Source organism: Anopheles gambiae, chromosome 2 (assembly GCF_943734735.2).
Source record: "Anopheles gambiae chromosome 2, idAnoGambNW_F1_1, whole genome shotgun sequence".
NCBI lineage: Eukaryota > Metazoa > Arthropoda > Insecta > Diptera > Culicidae > Anopheles > Anopheles gambiae.
Window position 1 is genome coordinate 34764828 of NC_064601.1, and position 21232 is coordinate 34786059.

General features: G+C 45.9%; 1 protein-coding gene across 4 annotated transcripts in view; it reads left to right on the forward strand.

Annotated features, from left to right (window-relative positions):
- Positions 1-2294: 2294 nt before the first annotated feature.
- Positions 2295-21232, forward strand: part of LOC1269191 (disheveled-associated activator of morphogenesis 1) — a 57895-nt gene continuing 38957 nt past the window's right edge. Inside the window, exons 1-2 of one of the 4 annotated variants that reach the window (XM_061641033.1) lie at positions 2295-2743; positions 4218-4540. In XM_061641033.1, the coding sequence (XP_061497017.1) occupies positions 4493-4540 (48 nt within the window). In that variant the 5' untranslated portion in view covers positions 2295-2743; positions 4218-4492. The remainder of the gene's footprint in view (positions 2744-4217; positions 4541-21232) is intronic. The other 3 variants (XM_061641032.1, XM_061641034.1, XM_061641035.1) reach the window with 3 other exon arrangements.

Below are 21232 nucleotides of genomic sequence, written 5' to 3' on the forward strand. Positions count from 1 at the left end.
TTTAGACAAAAAGCTTATAGCGAAATCGCGTATTTCGAGTATGGCGTATATCGGGAAATACCTGTATAGCCACCAGAGGAAGGCGCTGCTTCGCGTTCATATGAAAAAGTGGCAGTGTAAAATCAAGTTTGTAAGCAGAAGGACGCGTCGATGCGTGCTCGTTTTTTCTCTCGTGAAACCAGTACGGGAAAAAACTATTTGGTAAGTACAGCTTTTAATAAAGGATTATATCAATCTGTATCAAACTAAATGGTATTAATAATTGGTGATATCAAATCAATTTCGTTTCCTATAGCAAATCGTAACACACGCACAACCGGAAGTGAGCACGGACCACGATATAAATAATCAATTGATTGGTAAGTATTATGCTTCGCGTTAAATGGAACAGCGGTTTTCAAAATAGATAATATTTCCCTCTTTCACCAGCAGTGCCAAAAACAAAAGGACAAGAGAGGTAGGAACGACCATTCAACGCGTTAGCGCCGGACGAAGGAGAAGCGGCAGGAAGGCAGGAACGATCCTCCAACGTGCTAGCGCCTGGTAGAGGAGAGGCGGCAGGAAGGTAGGGACGATTATCCAGCACGCTAGCGCAGCATCTGGGAACAGCGAGGGGGAGGCAAGCAGGAAGAATTTTTAACGCGTGCACACCATTCGACGAAGACAACGCTGGATGAAAGGAAGAACGAGGAGAGAACGCAGGCAAGACGGGTACGTGTGTATCCCGCAACGGGTTTTCGGCAGTGTGAAATGTGAGTATTGAAAAGTGTATGTGTGAGTAGAGGTAAACAGGTAAAATAAAGAGCGAATGTGTGGAATGGGAAAATGAAAGAGAGTCTGTGTTTGTTTTGGGAGAGAGGAGAGAATGAAAGAAATTGAACAATAATGTAGCATACAGAAACTACATGTATGATACACGCTGTCGCACCGTTGCAGAAACGTGCTCTTTAGTGCTGCTAATGAGCACAATTTGAGAATGTTTTGAGCCCGTTTTTTCTCATACAAAATTTGAAAACGTCGCGCGATAATGTCGCTTGGGACTTAACCCTTGCCGAAGCGGACGTCGCACTACACGCATAACACTCAGCGAGTACAAGCGTTAACGAGTGTGTCACCAGATTTTAGCAGATGCCGCATTTGCTACCTTCTTCCTCGAGCGATCCTTATCGGTCGTCTTTCACTTCACCGCCGGCCCCTGCTTCACTCTGCTACATTTCCTACCAATCATTCCTGCTTTGGGTCGCTGTAAGCTGTGTTGTGTAAAAGACTTTCCATTTAACTCCGCTGCTGGGTCCGTACAAGCACTTGAGAAGTTGATGGGAAACGGTATCGGAGTTTTTTTTTTTTTTCATTTCGAACACCAAAACTCTATCGTCTGTGTCGCGAGGTTAACTTCAAAGTCGATCATGGGATTGCGCTTCTCACGGTCACTGAGGTTTGGGACTGCGTGCATTAACAAGATCAAGCGAACGAAATAAACGAAAAAAAACAAAACAAATTTTATGCCGGTTGCAATCAATTGTGATCCAAGCTGTTGATGATACAAGCAAAGCATGCAATTAAATGCACTTACCACATAAACACGAAGAGATTTGACAGATATGTTATCTTTTTTATTAAAAGAGTGTGCACATGTGGTGACCAAAAGACCTGAAAACAAAAACATCCCTTTTTTTATTTCACAAGCAAAGTGGAGATTTGTTTGTTTAACTTTTAGAGTTGTTGGATACAATACTAAATTCCTTGTCCAATTATTTATCCAGATTGTTACATATTGACTAACGTTTTGAATTGTTGCTTTCGCTTTTATTATACCTTCTTGTTTCTTAAATTGTTTGCTTTTTGCAACTTTGCATATTTATGTTGCTAGTTTCTTTCATACTTGTCTACATTTATACACATTTGTGTTTAATTTTTGTACAATTTGTGTGATTTTTTTCTTTTATTAAACAGTTTTTACTTTTATTACAACTTTTTTGAGTACTTTTCCACGTTAATAATGATAAAGATAATCAAATCTCCAATTCCCTCCAAACGACGTGTAAATTACACTTAAGCTGCAGATACTGCGTGAGTTCCACGTGCGAGATCACTTCTATTCGGCATCACCACCAACCGCGAGAGTGAGTGCTGCCGTGGTGTGTTGATCGTGTACCGCAGTCTCTCCGCAGAGCCACGAGCGCTCGTTCAGCTGTATACACCGCGGTGGCGCTTTGCACCACCCTCAGAGCACCAACCGGTGTGAGCGGTTTCGCGCGAACCTCTACGCCTCGAACCTAGTGCACAGGCAACACGCTCCGTGCGCAACATTCGGTTGTTTTCCGTTGCGCGGTTCGCATCGCAGAAGCGCAACCCTGCTCGCGGTTTCGGTTGTTTTGTTTTCGTTCGCAAACAGTACACATTTAACAGAATACCGCGTTCAGCAGTGAATTTATCGTACAAAGAAGCGAATCGTGCAGTTGTGTGCAGAGACGTACTCCACACGATGCACCGGTAAAGTGCATTCACTTTCGGTATTATGGAAGGAGTGCACTAGAATATTCTGTGGTGTGATTGAGTTCAAATTGTTGTTATAATGTGAATGTAAAGTTCAGAGCATCGTGGTAACGTACTAAAAATTGCTAATGGTGAGCTTACACAACACGTTTCTAAACACGCGCTATGTTATCATCAGCTGGTCCCAGTGTCGAAAGACCATTTCCAAAACCGGTCACAGGAGAGCAGTGATTCCGGATACGCTACGGTAACAACCATCATGGGGTGGGCGCGAGATTTGCATCAATTTGCAAATCCGTTTCCCATGCAATCGATCGATCGGGACACGGTAACTTTCCAGCTCCGGTCAGCATCCAAAAGTGACACGGGGTACGTGTTAGAGAGGAGTGCGAGTGATACGTGCATTCCATTTGATCCTTGGTCGAAGACAAGTGTTTTGATGAAATTTGAGACCACTTCAGTCGAAAGAAAGTTCAACCCACGGGGCACGGCGTACAACATGGTGGGACGTCGTCTAGCAGCTGATTTAACGTTGGCGCTAAGCTGTGTTTATGTGTGAGAGTGCGTGTGTGTGTGTGTATGTGATCAAAAATATAAAAAGAAGACGACGTGAAAAAAAACGCATGAGCTTACATCTACATATAAATCGTATTACACCGGATCGGAACGAAAGTAAAAGTCCAAAACCGGAGCTAATCCTCCCTTCAGGCGCACCAGAGTCGCGCGCTCCCGCAAATGAGGGACCTCCGAAAAACCGGAATATCGAACCGGGTGGACGGATGGCGATGGTTTTTTTTTCTTCTTTTTCCTGTAAGCTAATGTGGTGTTGCGTCGTCTTGCTTGCTGGTGCGTATGCTGTTTCACGCTCCGAGTGAGACTCGGGCAGGTTTGGGGACCCTCATGCAAAAGGGCGTTAGCAGGCTCCGAATCTCAATAAAACACGCGGACACACAATCTACACTAAGGAGCGTCGCACCAGTTACGGCCTGCTCTGCTCAAGACATTGCGGGAGAGAGATTGCCTGTCGCTATTGTTTTGCCCGACACGGCCTGTTGTTGTGCTGTTATCGATAATCAATAGACGTCGTTTTGATCGTCATCATCTGGCAACTGTCAAAGCATCAAACCCTTACCCCGATGAGGTGGAGGAAAACTGTTAAGTAATGGATGCGAGACAAGAAGCTCGATAGCGTTGAGTTTTTGGGCAAGTTTTCTGTCCACACCCAGTCCACCACGGGTGCTTTGGTGGCTGGTGCGTGCGCCCTTCAAAACCAAAGCTGCACACGAAACCGACGCCAGCGGTACAGCTTCCAAGCTGCAAGCCGTTTTCATGTACCTGTTGATGTCGTTATGAGTTTTGGGAAGTAAAACGGGTGCACAATGGATGGAAACAAAAGCCACCCAGGCCTTGATAAAAGGCGCGGTGCTGTATGGTACACTTTTTGTTCCGATTTTTAAGTAATGCTTTGCCAATTCCCAACCGGAAGCTGTGCCGTGTGAATATGTCAACGATCATTTTGGGTTGTTTTTTTTTTGTACTCTCCTTCCCGTCTTGTGGTTCGGTATTGTTTTTTTTACGAAATTTTTTGTCCATATCAAAGCAGTAGCTTGATCGTGCCATTACACGCGTTGCCTTTCGGGAAAAGCTGCGGTGTTTAATTGTTAGATGCTTTCTTCGGTTTCCTGATTTCTCAAGCTCATTTTTCCGCCCATCTTGTGTAGGAGCGTAAGTGAACCAGTGAGTGTGCGCGGTAGTAAGTGTTTCGATTGAGTGAAGTTGAAACATAGTTTAGTTGCGCAGTAAAATCGTAATCTTAAGCACACACACACACACAAAAGTGTAACAGTAGTAGCAGCGGTTTTGGTGGTTTTTCGGTGACTAGCAAACAGTGCATGTGTTGGGAAATAGAAATTCGTCACCCTTCTACGGCAGTCAGACGGTGCACTGCAACATACATACATCGGCTGACCTAAGTTCAACGACAAACAGATTCGTCATGTGCAGCAAAAACAATTTCAACGTTATAATGGAGAAAATTAATACGGTAGGTAGAACACGGGTTGGATTGGAAAAGCATCTTCATATAGTGAAAGATAGCTTAACTTCGTAGGTTATTAAGCTTATATAAATTGTTGCTCTTCTATTTGGCGAAATGTCCTACGCGGACATACCCGGCCTATACAGGCTTTTGAGACTTAATTCATTACCACACGCAGTCGGATAATAGACAGTTCCTTCCTTGCTAGGACGGTCCATTCTAAGCTTGAACCAATGACGTGCATGTTATTGAGTCGTTCGTTTTGACGACTGTACCACGGAACCGCCCCAGAATTGATAATACATAGTGCAACAAAACGAATCTGGAAGCATAGAGATGTTCTCATAAATCCCATTCTAAAATTAATAATTATATTTTCGATGTATCTTCCATATTGATTATGCTTATTGCCATATGCTTATTGGAAAATTGATAAATTATTGTGAAACAGTTAAAAGGTCTTATATCAACCAGTCACATCTATGCCACAACTAAAGAATGACACCAAACAATTGACGCAATAATGTCTTTTGCCTCTTTCTAAATAAATCCAATTGATCCAAATCGAAATCATCGAACGATGAAAACAACCACGGAAACAAATCTATACCTGTTGATATACGTGAACAATCAATCCCATCCTGATCGATAAGCATCACTGTTGACCTTTTCCCACAGCTGCATTCGAGAACTAGCCAACGAACATAAAAACTCCTCGTCAAAAATCTTTTCGTGAGCGACATTACGTTGAACAAATTTTCATTCCCTTGTTGCTGGCGCGAAGCAGCTTCAATTCGCTCGCAAACGCTCCCTTCCAAAACACTTGTTCAACTGTAGCAATAGCACAAAAAATAAAGAGCAATTTCCGAGATTACAATCTCCAGCATGCACTCCACCACCACCACCACCACCACCACCACCACCACCACCAGGCGTAGAAGGTGGTTGGTATTCGTGCAAAAAGGTGGTGCCCGTTTACGTTCGATTGCATTTAAAAGTTCACCGCAATCTGTCCGCGACCGTGCATCTCGATCCCTTCCCAAAACGGGGATCGAAACCCACGAGTACCATGTTCTGGTGCCGACGAAACTAACAGCAAAAAAGAATTTAATTTTATATGGAAATCTTCCACCACGTGCACCGTGGGGCTTGGTACAGCGAATCGTAACCGTAAGCAGCCCGCGTCAGCGAGTCGTCACAAATCCTGGATGCCGAAGTAACCGAACGCGTGGCTTGCGCTCGCAACGACAACGGGAGCGGAGGCGCGGAGAATACGCAACACCGAGGCAACGTCAACTGATCTGCGGATTGGCGTTGAATTCTTGCCACGGGGTGGTCGGGGCAATCACGGGGAAATGCCAACCGAACCCAACCCAAGCGGGTTTCGCGTTGCTTTGCCTGGCGGATGGAAAGCAACCGTTGACGAAATAAGGCGCAAGAGCGCGCACACTCCCGCTAGAATGGTGGTTTTGTTACACCCCAGCCACGAAACACCTGTCATGAGGATCGCGAATGAGGCAAACAAAAAAAAAAGCCCACGATGTGGCGTTTCTCGTCCGTCTGTCTGTCTGCTCCGGTGGTAGCGATCGCGTATTGCGTTACTTTTGCCGCTACTTTTCTGGCGGTACATTTGTTGATGTGTTTTCCTGCAAGCGCCTCCAGGGATATACCGCTGCTGGGCTGCTTGCTACAGTTTGGTGCTGCTTGGTTCGCAGCTACTAGATAAAGAGTACAAAAAAGCTCCTTGCTCGGTGCATGGTGCCAGCTGCCCAAGCTGCCGTACTGTCATACACTCACGCACCGGATAAGAAAAACGAGAAGAATTGAAACGAGTTTACTATCAAAGATTCCGGTGCTGGTTGCAAACCATAACAAGCAGGGTAATTTATTGCGATCAATACCAATCGTATTGGCCGCCTGTGCTGCACAGAATGATACGATCCGGGTATTCTTTTTTGATAGTCACGGTGATCATACTCCAAAAGGCAACACTTGTTTTCCTTTTCGAGCATACATTTCTGTTTTGTTTCACATTTTCGCCCGTTCCATGCTTCTGTTTTCCCCGTGTAACGCTTGTAACGGAGCTTGCTGGGGGCTATTATCTGCAAAGCAAACGATCTCGATGATGTCGAAATGGGTGAGATTGTGCCGGGGCGTGAGCGCAAGCGAGAAACCCCACCACCGTTGAATTAACGCCCCAAACCGTTAGTAATTTTCGTTGATTATTTGTTTTATCAACGCGAACCCCCCAAAAAGGTTCGAAACTCGCCACTCAGAGCTTGGTTTCCCGTTTTTCTCACCCAGCCGAAGTGTATTCTTTAACTAGTTTTTGCTGTCTCCCTGACCTATCTTGGCCAGATTGAATTTGCCAACTTTTTTATTTTTGTTTCAGCCCGCCTTTAACTTGAAAAGCTTTGTCTTTTTTCCTTAAGGCGTGCGCTAATGGAGTCATATGTGTTTGGCCACTAAGCGTGAAGTACTTTCAAGTGTCCAAGTTCCCGTTGGCGAGATCCCAAAATAGGGTTACACCGTTTCAGAAGACTTTAAGCATCTCTTCCGTGGCGGTACGCTTGTACGCGTCCTCCAGTGCTCTTCATCTGGGTTAAGCAAACTCCCGCCCGTAAGGCTGATAAACATATTTTAGACAACTCTATCTGCGTTCGAGCACACATTTGATCGGAAGCATCTTGTAAGCGATGCTCACTTCCCTCGCTGTAACAAGAGGATGTGCATGGTAATGAGCAAACGGTAGAGCATTTGGTTTTGTTCGTCATAAAAACGGTAAAGAAATACTTTTGTTTTGGCTGCTGCTTGGTGAACGGTTTTGGGTTGCTCTCTTATTTTGTTGTGCTTCCTGGTACCATCTATTGCAATGGCTTCAAATACTGATTTTTTGGTTTGTTTCCTAAATGTAGGTCACCACCGTGCAGCAGAGTGTATGCACCTGCCGCATCGGATGAATGAATATTTATTTCACGCTAACATTGAAGGCGTCACTAATTTGCTACCGTGACACAGTATTGGCGGAAGGACGGACGGCCAGCGAATTAAGCTCGAAAAAAAAACTCACCTGCCACAGCTTGATGAAAGATATTGCCAATGTGACACATTTGGAGCGCTCATAATGATCTGAAAGCACACAAAACAAAGAGATTCCAAAATTCAATCGTTATTCCGGTGTGTATTTTTGCCATAATTAAAAGCAAACAAGGAACTTGGTCAAGTTTCAATCCGTTCCTTTCTTCTTTTCCCCCTTCCCCTGTGAACCCCTGGTGGACTGTACTGTATATGCGCACATGGCAGGAAATTGTTATCGGAACAACCGGCAGTGCTGTGTGGTATGTACCTGCTGGGGAGCGCTGTCATAGTCGATGCTTCCGATACTCGATGAGCAAACTCGATTGCCACTCGGCCCGGAATTTCGTGCTTCGATAGTCACCGTACGAATGTGGACGATCGACGGTAGCAAATCCAACCGCCACAAACACATAGACACAAAAAAAATAGTGCAACTCTTGCCTTCTTCCATTACTTCCTAATGCGTCACCGAAAACAGTGCTTCCTATTTCATTTGCTTCCATCACACGATCGCGAACTGAATTCGATGTACCGAAGTGGGAAATGGAAGAGCAGGAAACAAAATCACCATTAACACCAGAACATTACTGGTACCATCCAACTTTAAGGAAAAGTGAAACATGTGTTACAGAAAACCAACCACCGGCACTTTCTTCTGGTAGTAAATGTTGCAATGTTCTTGAGCTGTTTCGCGGCCATTGATTTCCCTTGGGCCCACGTTGGTTCGTTTGTTGGCAACGGCAGGTGCAACACGGCACGAAACAACGGCATGCCAAAATCCATTACCGGTTCAATGCGTGAAGGAGTAGGGAGAGGCTTTTTTCGTGATCATGCGCGAAAACATGATCAGAAGGTCGCTTAGCTTCGACCGGCTGGCTGTAAGCGGTTAAAGGCGATTTCGGTAGCTTGAGTGATGTAGCGGATTGATGTTTTAATTGGATGTGGAAGATGCTGATTGCATTTGTGTAGCGCGGCAAAATCGACCATGTATATGGAGGAATGTTTTTTTTTTTTTGCACTTATGAAATGTTGAAGATTAAGATGATGATATGTATAACATAGGAAAAAAACGACAGTTTATGTTATTGTGCTCATGAGAAAGAACAACTTAGTAATATTTTAATTTTTTTTTTTCTTTAAATTGCCAGCCAATTTATCAATCTTTTGTACTAACTTTCAGCAATGATACGCCAAGATGAAATATTTGGCAAACATTTTTCCTCTAAACTCAAAGTTTGTCTGAAAACAAAATTGGCAATACAAATGAAAGACGGTTTCAAAAGTATATGCTGTAAGCTAGCTTTCCCCTATCAGTTTATTTCACAAGCATGAAGGCTGATCGAGCGATGAAATGATGCTGAAAAGTTTTTACAGACATCTTGCTATTTCTTAACATGAAATAGCATACGATTTTACCGTTTTGTTGGACATATTTATAAGCGAGAAGTTATGGAAAGACCCTAATCTTACATTAGAGCCCTATAAAAATGAAACAAGAGTAAAAGAGCTCTCTTTACCTTTGCCAATTTCTATACAACCCTGTGACCCAATGTCACAAATCAGCCCTTTTAGAAAAGTTGTTATATCTGTTGGGTTCTGTTCTCAACAGCTATTATGGTACCCATCAAAAATGCGCCCCATAGCAATTAGTTGCTCGTGTATCACCTAGTAATGAAAACTCAAACAAGCATCATTACCAACCATCCCACGACACAACACGACCGTAGAGAGCAATTTCCAACAAGAAGAAAACAGACCGCACAACCAATAACCGATCAATTAGAAGCATTTAGCACCGGATGAGCTTGTTTCGCTGGGCTGCAAATGTTTGCCATCGCTATCGGTTTGTCGGCTCGTTTCTTGAACGGTCAACTCACTTTTGGCTCTCCAGCTCCAGCTGAACCTACAACAGTGTGACCTCCCCCTATTCATACTCTTTCCACCTCTAACCTCTTGCATCACGACGTGTCCCCCGCTAGGGGGTTGTTGCTTTTGAGTGCCGAAGGACAGCGGTCACTCGTGGCGAAATTGGCCATCGCAATTAGGGTGCGCAGATGAAACACCATTGTCCGACGGGCAAGCAGCAAAGCGCTCGTACGGCCAACGATCATGAGGATGCTGGGGGGACGCACGGGTGAAACTTCCTTGAGAATTTCCTTTCGGAGGAAGTTGCCGTTCAATTGCTGGTTGGAAATTGCATATCCTACAATTAGAGCCAGTACTTGCGATCGGAACGTTCGGAAATGACGCATCCTCTCGAGCAGGGTTGCGATCATTGCGCTGAATATTTGTAGAATCGTAAAAATTATGTACAAATAAGTACTTGGGTGATGTTTGTTCGCATATTTAGAACCCAATGCACCTGCGTTGCGATTCGAAGATCACAATTAAAGCAATTAGAGAACTATATGCGATGCATTGTAGTGTACAAAATTGCTCCCAAAATGCTACATCAAATGGTACCGAGAGGGGCCAATTCATCGAAATTAAACCCGTCCAGCGTAAGCTGATCGGTTCGGACATTATAATTAATTTAATAAACTTAAACCCTCCACTAGCGCTAGCAACGCTTCACCAACGTTCACTTGCGTGAACGCATCACGTTCACTTCGCTGGGAACGGCCAAAGCCTGAATTTCATTAATTTCCAATGCTTTGTAAATTTATTAATTTTTTAAACCACCAGAAGCTTCCCACCAGAAGCAGATAGGAGGAAAACAACAACGAGTCATAGTTTTTGCTTTTCTTTTTTTCCTTCTCAACTATTTCCTTTTCGGTTGCCTCTCGCGCAAGCATTCTAGAATGGAAATTATTAAATCACTTCATCCAAAGCCCGATTGAAAACTGCCCATACCTTTTGTTGCCCCGTTTTAGGTGCCTCCGTTTCGAATCCCACGACAATCCGGTCTTCGGGTCCTCTGGAGGTCACCGAAAGGCTTTGCGAAGTAGGCGAAACCTTAGGCCGGTATTGGCAAACGGAATGTGACATTCGTTTCAGCCGTTGGAGTCGTTCACCTCGCACACTCGCACCGAAACGTGCATCAGCTAATGTGCACGAGTGTAGTGGCACAGGTAGGGGTGGGATATATACGCAACGCCAAAAAAAATAGCACCCCAACTAGAGTGGGAGCTTACGCGTGTGGCGTTTATGTGCAACACTGTGCAGCTTTCCACGCGGTAGCTAAGCGCATATGCTGGCTCCACTAGTTCGGGAAAGAAGTCGCCGATTTGGCGGTATCGACGATAGCGAATTGATTGCATTCGCTTTTCAGGCCGTCTTTTTTTTTTTGCTGTAAAGAGTTATGTTTCAATTCGTCGGCGGAAGGTGCTGCTTGCGGAATGCGTACGACCCTGAAGCTTAGCAACACACGTAAACTGCGTCTGTGGCAATTTTTGGTGGATTAGTGGAAGCAGCAAGAAATCCAAAGTACCCAAGCTGGTGACACATTTTGCTTCGTTTACACTAAAGAAGATTGATTTGTACTTGCGAAAAAATCGCTCTACAAGCTGAGCTTGGGAAAAATTAATTATTTGCGTTTTGCTTCATATACACACTTCCATAAAATCGTTCCCATTCGTGTGTATTACTTTTCAAGGCGATTAAATTGCTTCTGTTACACTTCCCAAAGTTCAAAAGAAGCCACGAGCTACAGGTTAAACGTAAGCTTAATTACATTTACCAAGCCTCACTCGATGCTTTGGTCGCGTTAAACCTTCCGCTTTCACCGCGGTCGAAAGAAGTGTGCCTGCGTTAGGTGCAAAGAATAATGAGTAGGGCACCCCCCAAATATGCACCCACTAACATAGCACAGGAACGCACCGCCGTGCCACACGCCGGGTTCAGGTAGGAAAAATGGAACGGTAAGCCCAACCAGCCCCATTCAATCCATCCTCCACCTGTGCAACCCGGCAACGAATTTTTGCGTGAACAATAAAGAGTGGAGTAGAGGGTCAGAAGCAACAACAATAAAAAAAGAACCAAAATAGATCGCTCAAACTAATTTCGTACCCAGATTATGGGCCGGGAGGAAAAACAGGGGCACTTGCGCCGGAGTTATTTACGTGCGTTTATGAACGCATTCATCCCCAGCAGCCGGGAGAGGTTCGCTTCTTGCCATCTTCAACTTGCACGCGCTGTAGAAGCGTGGTTGGAAAGCAAAGAAAAAAAGAAAAAAAAGGTTATCGCTGACCTAATTCATTTGTGCTGTGTGGATAAAGATCATTATTTGTAATAATCCCACATATCCCCACCACCAACTGTTCCGATACTGAGACTCACCCGGGAGGCGCTCTGGATGAAGTGCTGGGTGCGTGTACCGCCAACCGAACGTAAAATGCACACGATTCATGTGTACCACCACGGCGAGAGGTCGACGGCGATGATAATGAGGCGATGTGCACGATAACTGTGAAGAGAGCGAGAGCATACGCCGCGCGCCATGCTGCGATAACGAGCGCAGCGTTGTTTTGAAAAATTGGTTTTCCGTCTGAATGGGCTGAAGGAGAATCATTTCTATCAGAAGTTTGAATTTTCACCACCACTTTACCATGTTGTGATCTGACCTCTCACCAGGTCATCCAAGAGTTCGGGAACAGGTTACGGCACGCGCAGCAAACAACCTTGCGTAATTCAATTACAAAGATAGCGATCGATGCATTCCTATCTGCCTGCCGAAAACCTGCTCCCTACAGTTTGTCTGAATGGGTCTCTGAAGCCGAAGTCTTAGGCCCACAACGCATCGCCGCTAAGTGTTCAGGCCTGTAATTCTGTTGTTCTATGCGCGCACGCGCCTATTACGCGCGGGAATTCACTTGGAACGAGCAGGAAGCTGACTTCGACGCATCGTTTTCGTTCACTAGAGCTACACGCCCTTTAAGACCCGCAGCAGTGATGGGCTGCTCTGATGAAGAAACCACTTTCCACACCGCACATTGTATGCAAAGTGCGAAGGGGCAGGTCCAAGATCTGAGTCCGAGACAGCGTTATGCTGACGAAACGAGATCCCACTTGTTTGTGTAAACCCCCGTTGTTCTGTATCGCGTTGGCATTTGCAGCTCTTGAAGAGAGCGCTAGTGCACAATACAGCCAATTCTAGACGCCCGATAGACGCTAACGCCTTCATTTCTCGCTCGTTGGGCAGCCCGTTGTTCAAAACGGGTTGTTTGTTAGTGTGTTTACTTGTTGGCAGGTTTCGTACCTAAACCCTCTGCCTACGCTCTCGGTGACCACACCGACGAGGAGTGGCCGATCCCAGGGCAAACCACTGCCACCAAGTGGTTTGACAATTTCAAATCGTCCTCCCATCGGCTGGCATTAAAATTGAATCCCGGACGTCATAAATCATGGGCGATAATCCAAAACCCCAGCACAACGTCCCGCGAACGGTACCAATCATCAGCTAGCATCCCCTGTGCAAGTGCATCAGCGGTCTCTAATTAACGGAAACCGTTGCGCGCCGTGTACCGTGGACAACAAACAAATTGAGACGTTTATCGCAGGATTCTAGCACTGCCCACGTCAATTACCCGCAACAGTCCCCCGAGGGCTTTTCTATCCCACTACCCACACGAAACTCTCTTGAGCTGCATTTGGAGTGCTCGTAAGTATGGTTAGAAAACCTGCACACGAGTTTGCACCCTGCACCAAGCCATTCTAGAGTCATCCAGCGTTGGCGTTGATTTGTTCCAAGGTTTCCTGCCACCTTTATCGGTTCGGCTGTATCTGGTGTGTACAGCAGGAAGTGGGCCCCACATTTGAACGCCCCTAGAAATTGTCCCGAATGTCACCCTTAATGGTGGCACGATTTATGGCCTGAAACAAAACGGCTCCTCTTGAAGCAATCTCTTGCGGCGTGTTTCTCTTCCAATTGTCTCTTCTAATTTCGGGTTGGCGAAAACAAAAAAACCACACTAGACTTGCAGGCGCCACTAACCTCACAGACTGCTCTGGAGCATCTTACTTTCTTACCATTCTCAAACATGCCGCTCAGGTTTCGGGGTGAACACAAATTAGAAGCGGGAGAAATTCGACGACACGCCGCTTCCTGTTGTTTTGATTGAGTAATTTAGAGAGATCCCCTGTTGCCTTCCATCTCGCGGGGGTTTTGGATGTGTAAAACACACACAACCACAACACTTTGTGTCAATTCTTGCACCGCTTTCGGTTCCATTCGTTGTGTGAGGCGGAAAGTGTACTTACGGCTTGTCGCATCAATCAAGCGAGCGAAACCTGGGTCCTCTCGAAACGCCACGGAAATCCAAGGTAATTTCCATGGCAGATGACACCCGACACCTGAAGGTGAGCACTCTAGCGCTCACTAGACTTACTAAGAAGCGGATGGGAGAGAGAGAGATAGAGGAGTAGAGGAAGCTTTAATTAAAATCGCAACATTTTGACCATCGCCTATCCACCCTGAAGCGACACCCAAGCAGATGACACCGTGGTGTTGAGGCACCATCATCATCACCACGGTAAATAATGGAGTGAAAACATCAACCTCTAAGCCCAACCGTCCGACTCGGATGCAATGGATGTACTTTTGCTTCCCGTTTCTCATCGCACACAGCTATTTTTTGGTAATCATTTGTTGATGGCAGGCAGGTTTTTTTTTTAAATACTAATCGCCTTTACCTTCAGGGCTTAAAACACCGTTTCCGCTTAATTTCACCATTTTACCACTTTCTAACCATCTATTGCCTTTTTTTTGTTCGCTCTTTTCTACAGGTAAGCAAAACATGGACCTTCCCATACAGCTGCCATACAGATACTAAGACGCTTCCACGTAAGTCAACCATAACGGCTGGATATTCAACAGCAAAATGATCGTCATTTGACATGTCAGCTGGTGGCTAAACACCGGCGCAACTTTTCATCCCAAACTTTTCCCCAAAGCAAAAATCAATCAAAACTACCCCGAACTGGATCGAGGTCACTGGGTTAGTACGCTCTTATACCTTCCCAGAGGTTCATTTCCTTACCCTGCAGCTGAAATGAGATAGGTTTTTTTTTGTTGTTGTAGCAAATCAACTCATTTCCGTAACGGCCTATTCGTACCTTGGCGACCTTAGTGTAGCGGGCAATGATCGACAACTGTCATCGAGAAAATTTGAAATTTCTATCAAACAGTAAAACAAAAATCCAATTCTGCAGTAATTGATCGTTAGCAGACAAATTTTGTGTAAAGACAAGACGAGCTTTAACCATTGCCGTGGCGGGAGAAACGGCTTACAAACAGAAACGTCTTAATGGCACACCAATCAATCAGCAGGAGATTTACCATCGCAAAGATTGTGTGTTGTGCTGGTGTGCCAACTACAAGCTCATCGCGTGCCACACACAACCCCCGACAGACAACTCCAACTGGACAAACAGAAAGAAAGCAAACCGCAACGGCATTTATTTACCCTACAACAAACGCGTGTTTGCCGACACATTCGTCGTTTGATGACCGATTCCGATTTTTTGGCACCTCGTTTCACACCTCCCACCCGTTGGTGTCGTCTGCTTCGTGTTTGCCTAAGCTCCCACGTCCATTTCATTAGCTACCAATTTCGCGGCGTGTCGCAAAGATGGACGTAAATACATTTTCTCCCATGTTTTTTTTTGCTCTTTTCTCTTCCCCGGTGTGCTAGGGGGGTATTTTCTACGGGTGATTGTTTCGTTGCACGTGGGAAAGTATTGACGATCGTCGTTTCTCACCTTCCGCGTGCAAAACGCTGTGCTCAGTTGGTGATCGTGTTTGCCAATTCCGCGCACGAATGGTGGTGTCTTTTGCAAGGTGCCGGCAATGGGAAGGGTGTGAAATTGGGGCTCAACGTAGGAGGCTTATTTCGTTGGTAGGGTCGCGTGTGCGATCTTCATTAGGGCGTTGCAGTGCAGAACGTGAGCTAAGGCAATGAGTGGGTCAGTAGCTCCCAAGTGCACACAATACGAATGCTACCGGGTCACTGGGTGATATCCGATGCATTTTGTGAGCGCTTCAGAAATGGAGTTGAAAAGCATATCGAAGTCTGGTTTAATATGTCTGCTAATTGGTAACAGTTAATCTCTTTGTAAAGGTAATCAGTTTCACATCTGATTACCTCATACAACGGTCAATTGAATGATTTTGGTTGTTACGACACTGTGTTGGAAGGGTTTCGAAAGTTCGATTTAGTATGCCACATGTGTAACAGCAGAATCTAACATGATATTATCGTTGGACCTCGAGTTACAATCTTTTTTGGGTTAATTAAACCTTGCAATGATTACTACTCTCACACCAAAGGGCTCAGATGCCGTAACAATGTGATTGTTGTTTGCTTATTATGTTGTCCCAACTAACGAGAAAATTCATGAATTTATTCATCGTAATGTTTTTTTTTAATAACTCCATTTTCATGCACTAATAACAGACTCCGTTTTATTGCATCAATGTATCTTTCTTTAGTATCTAACTATTTATCTTAACAATCAAACAATCCTGATCACACAAACAACCTTCGATAGCTTTACATGAATTCATTCTCAATGCAACGCGCGATCAAACACTTTACGGGTTATCGAAAGATTCACGGACACAAGCGACGAACCTGAATCGATGGTACGTGCCATCAGACTTTCAGCCTTCCAGGGACATGCAGACACCAGGGTTCTTGTACTCGTAGACCACCACCGGATGAATCTGTTTGCCCCGCTGTGTGGCAAGGTCCTGCTCCACAGCGGAATCCATCGATTTTGCCGCACTCACATGGGTAGAGCAAAAATCGAAAATGTTTCATAATTGAACGTTCAACCGTGCATGGCCATGAATTTGGTTCGTCACTTCCGAATGCATGAGATGAGCGAGCTAAAACAAAACAGTATGCAGAGAGTGAAAAAAGCAGCAACAATCCCCCTCCCCTCCCAGTGCACGCTGGCTGTTCTGTTATCCGTCACAATGACCACGAACGAAAAGCAGCATCGAGCACGTACACAACGCAGACGCGCACGATGTAGAGATCGCGTTTTGCATTAAGATCGCTCCTGTGTCTTGTTGCTGTGTCTAGCGATGTTAAAGCGATACCCACGACCGGATGACGCTCTTTTTGGCTCGTGCTAAAAATGCTTTAAGTGGTGCGATCCCTTAAGTGATGGATCCGATCCGCACATCGTGCCCGTTGACGGGTGCCGCATTGACGGTCAAATAAAACCGGCGTGTAAAAAGTCGGATTTTTTGTCCGTCCTACAGCTTTGGGCTACACGGATGGATTAAGCTACTTTATTGTGTGATTTTTTTTATTTTTTGTTTTGTGGTGTCATTTGTAGTTAAAAGCTTCATCTTTAGGGGGCTGTTTTTTCACCTGAATTTCAAGTCTTTTTAGCACTCATGATACTGTTATAAGGTGTTGAAATAAAACCCTTTTTTGCTTTGATGTTAACCTCTGTTTGGTAGCCCATTTATTGTTTGACGTTATGGTTTGTCACCAGATGTCTAGTCCACAGCTGTTACGAATTTGTTTGGAATGGCAAGCATATCACCAAAATAATGACGTAGCATACGGATACGAATTCTAATAAATAAAAAAAATCTTCACTATGCATGTTTCACAATCAAAATGTTTTCGTGGCCTTATCTTTCGTCACAAATTGATAAAACGTGTCTCGTTCAAAACCAAGCCTCCACTAGCCCGATCGGTCATCCCGGTGGAAAGTTCGGATATCCGTACATAAACACACAAACATGTACACATACACAGACACGATTCGGGTTCAGGGTGAACTTTCGAAACGGTTAGATTGTTGCCCCTTTGCCAGCCGTTGACCTTCCGGGCACGCGGATGTCTTCGGATGGGCGTCGGAATTTCTCTACCGGAGAAGATCACCCTACTACACACAGCATGGGCCGTTCAAAACGCGACCACAAACAAACGTGAGCAGGCAACTGATCTCCGCAAATATTTGGCGCCTTCCCTCCTCTTCTACTCCTTTCTCTTTCACGCTTGCATACGAAAGCGCTTGCCACTGGCCAGATTCAGAAGCGATGGGTTCACCGTCAACGAAAGCGAAATTCAGCCACCGAACCTGCCCGGTTCGGTCGCTGCATCTCTGTCACTTCCTCGGGCGTTTGGCTGGGTTCAAAGTTTTATTTTTAATTTCGCTCCTCTGGATCCTCACTCCTCACTAGCTCCAGGCTGTAGCAGCTCTTTTGGAAAGGAACCAGTTTTCCGGCACTGTCTCCATCGGCCTGACACCACCGGTACGCCGTTACATGCATCATCTTCCCCGTGAGTGTGCCGTACAGGAAATGTAGGGGGTTTAATGTGTCGAACGGTTTTATGCTCTCTCGATAGGATACATGCATGTGTGTTTTGTGCTCAGATGCTTTTTGTGTGTATGTGATACTATGTACAAAAAATAGGCATCAACTGTATGTAAAAGATAATAAATAAAATCACACAAAATAAACCTTTTCAAAACACAGCAGCGGCTTAATTGCACTTCATGCACTCTCCTGCTTTCGAACAGCTTGGGAAGGGAATGATAAGTAAACGAACGACAGATAAGCTGTTTCCTTCACTTTCACTCGCTATGCGACGAAGTAGCGTTATTTCACGGTGTCAATTACTATACTTTCCACGCTAGGGCTAGAATTATTGCACACTTCAGATGCATCAAGCCCGGGTGTATCAGCGTCATTCCCGTGTTTTTTTGCAACATTTCATCCGTCCCAGTTTGACTTCCACGTTCACTGCAGATGATTAACAGATACGATCTATCTCAATCAAAGCGTATCGCTTTGATATGATACACCACCACTCTAGAGGTCAGCTTCCAATCAACGCAACAGTAGATTGCGGCCACCAGCTTCACCAGCTGCCCTCTTAGCTGCGGGCAACCGGGCTCGTGAGCGCATTCCGGAGATTGTGAACGAATATCAAACATAAACAGACACACACAGACACCCTTCAACAAAGGTGCAAAGCATTCTCCCGCGTGGAGATAGAGCAGTGTGTTGCATCCGTACCCCGGTAACCACAAAAATGTAACGAAAGTGAAAGGTTGTCCAGCATTCGAGGGGAGAGTTCGTCTTTAATTGATTGAGCGTTTCTCGTATCGCCGCGGCGTGTTGCCGTTGGTGGTTTATTTTTCATCCCGCTGCAGCAGCGTTCCCGGTGCCCTGTGTGGGAACAGCTGACGAGCGTGCGTCACCAACGCTGAGGATCAGCCGCCGCCCGGGGGGAGGATTTCTCTAATTTAATTAGTGACTCCCGCGAACAACACACGCAGGTCCTAACGCGATTCCCTGTCTGTTCCCAGGAAACACTCCAATAGCTGAGCCCCTCGAAGCTGTATCGGGGAGAAATTAATAAAAGCTTGTTCCACGGTTGTTTCGGCTTTGATGAAGGTCGTATTGGGATGGTGTAGGGCGCACAGTTCGCGCATCTAAACCATATCATCCGCCAAACGCATTCCTGTTGGCTTCCGCAATAACACCGCACAGCCATTCAGCCAATCTTACACACACACACACACACACACTCACACCCAACACTGTACCGCCAGTCGTGGAAGTGAAGGAGGCGTTCACTGTGCCCTTCTGTTGTTAGTCGGTAGTGTCAGCCTCGTCCGTGATGCGGTGATTTCTTTCAATGCTAATCAACACGCCCCAACGATACCGATGCAGGGGAAAGTGACCACCGGATGAGAATGGCAAACGTCGCGGGCGCATTCACACACACACACACATAACTGAGGACCCACTAAGGAGAGTGTAGTGCGCCCCCGTTTCCCAGTCGGAAGAAAGTAATGCCGTAGGTACGGCTTCAGCAAGATGATGACGCTGAGAAATTGGCAGTCCGAACGCCACCGATTTTCGTCCGGGAAGCGGAGCGGCTCGGATATCACTCCAGTACAAAAACCACGAATGGTCGTACACCTCTCTCTCCCTACCTTACTCCGCCCCAGTAAACCAAACGGGGAAGGGCATCAGCATCAGCAGCAGCAGCTAGAAAAGCTTGATTGAGTGGCCGGGTGTGCTTTGTGTCACGAGGCGGCTTTCTTCTTGGGTGCAACATTGTGCACGATGATATCGTGTGTCTCGTGCACACGATGTCGCGAAGGGTAAGGGGAGGGATTTCCCCGACCCGAGCCTGGCATAATGGCAAAGCGAATAGTCGTCCGGTGATTTGATTGAGTGATACACTTTTCATAATTGACCACACGTACTGGCTGGCTGGCGTGTGTGTTTGCGGCTGTCTCCTCCGTTGCCAGGCTCAACGGCTCAACAACTGTGAAACACCGATGGCAGGTGAAAGCCAAGTCGTAGTATTCTGCTCGATCCTTTCGACTGGCTGAGCGCTACCAAAACCTCAACCTCAGCGTCAGCTATACTGCAGGACAACAAACAGTCCTCCAAACCAAGTGCTGTGTGTCTGTGTGTCGAAGTCGGAACTTTTGACGGAACGGTCACATTGTCGGTTGCCTAAATTGCCCTTTTGCTTTAATTGGCCATTTACATCCGGGGTTCGTTAAGCGATTCGTGGGTGAGATTTTGCGGTTGCGATTGAATTAAACGAACTAAACCGCGCCGCTGGACAAAGGGGATCGGGAATCGCCGGGAAAAAAGGCAGCACTTTCTGGCGTGGGTTTGATAAAAAGACGCCATTGTGTGGACGACTTCATATCGCCAAAGGGACGGTTTTCATGATGAAAATAAAGAAATAACCCTCCTCATCAGTGAGAGTATTTGTCATTGAACATGAAGAATTTATCACATCAGCCAACATACATACGACTTCGTCTAAAAAAAGGGCAATACAAAGGCGAAAGATAAACTAAAGGACGCTTGCATACGGTCAACCAAAGAGTTACAGCAACAAACAAAAATGTCTTCTACCTCCCCTTGTCAACCAACCAACAAAACTTCCAACCAATTCCAGTGGTTTCCCTTGAATACCGCGTGGTTCTTCCTTATACAGGCATAAACTATCCCGCGATCAGCGCCTACAGCTTCTCGTACCGCCAGACCCTCATTAAACTAGCCCAAGGAATTCCGTACACCGGTGAGGAACTGCGCGCCACTCAATGTCAGCAACATTGCGCACTCTCGTATACTGCCACCCCTCCGGCTCCAATCGAATGCCTCTTGAGCTTCTGAAAACACTCATTACGTTTTGCGTTAATTTCTTTCATGCTGACACGGTCAATCGGCTTTTCAGATCTTAATGTGCAGTTACTTTCAATTTCACCCGTGCAACCCGTGCAGGGGGGATTACGGCACAGTTCATCTGATGATCTCACGAGACAACAAGCGGAACAGACTTAGGTGGTGGATGTGCTTTCAGTGGGGAACGTTTAAGTGTGCGCGCTACTCGGTCAAAGAATGGCCACTAGAGCAAAGGAATTCGTGAGCGTAGCAGTGCTGGGCATAGCTTCCTGAGCGGCCAACCTGTCACTTAGTCGTGATTAGAACCGGCGACTGCGCCACCCTACTTCCCGGGTCATACTACCCAAGACAACGTATTAGCATAGCAAAAGTAATTAGACAAATTGCTTACTATCGGCGCGCCGGTATCGATCCGATCGCTGATCTGATCGCCACTACCACCACTTCACGCCTCGTGATCGTGACGACACCGCTGGCCGTAGATCAAAGCAGGA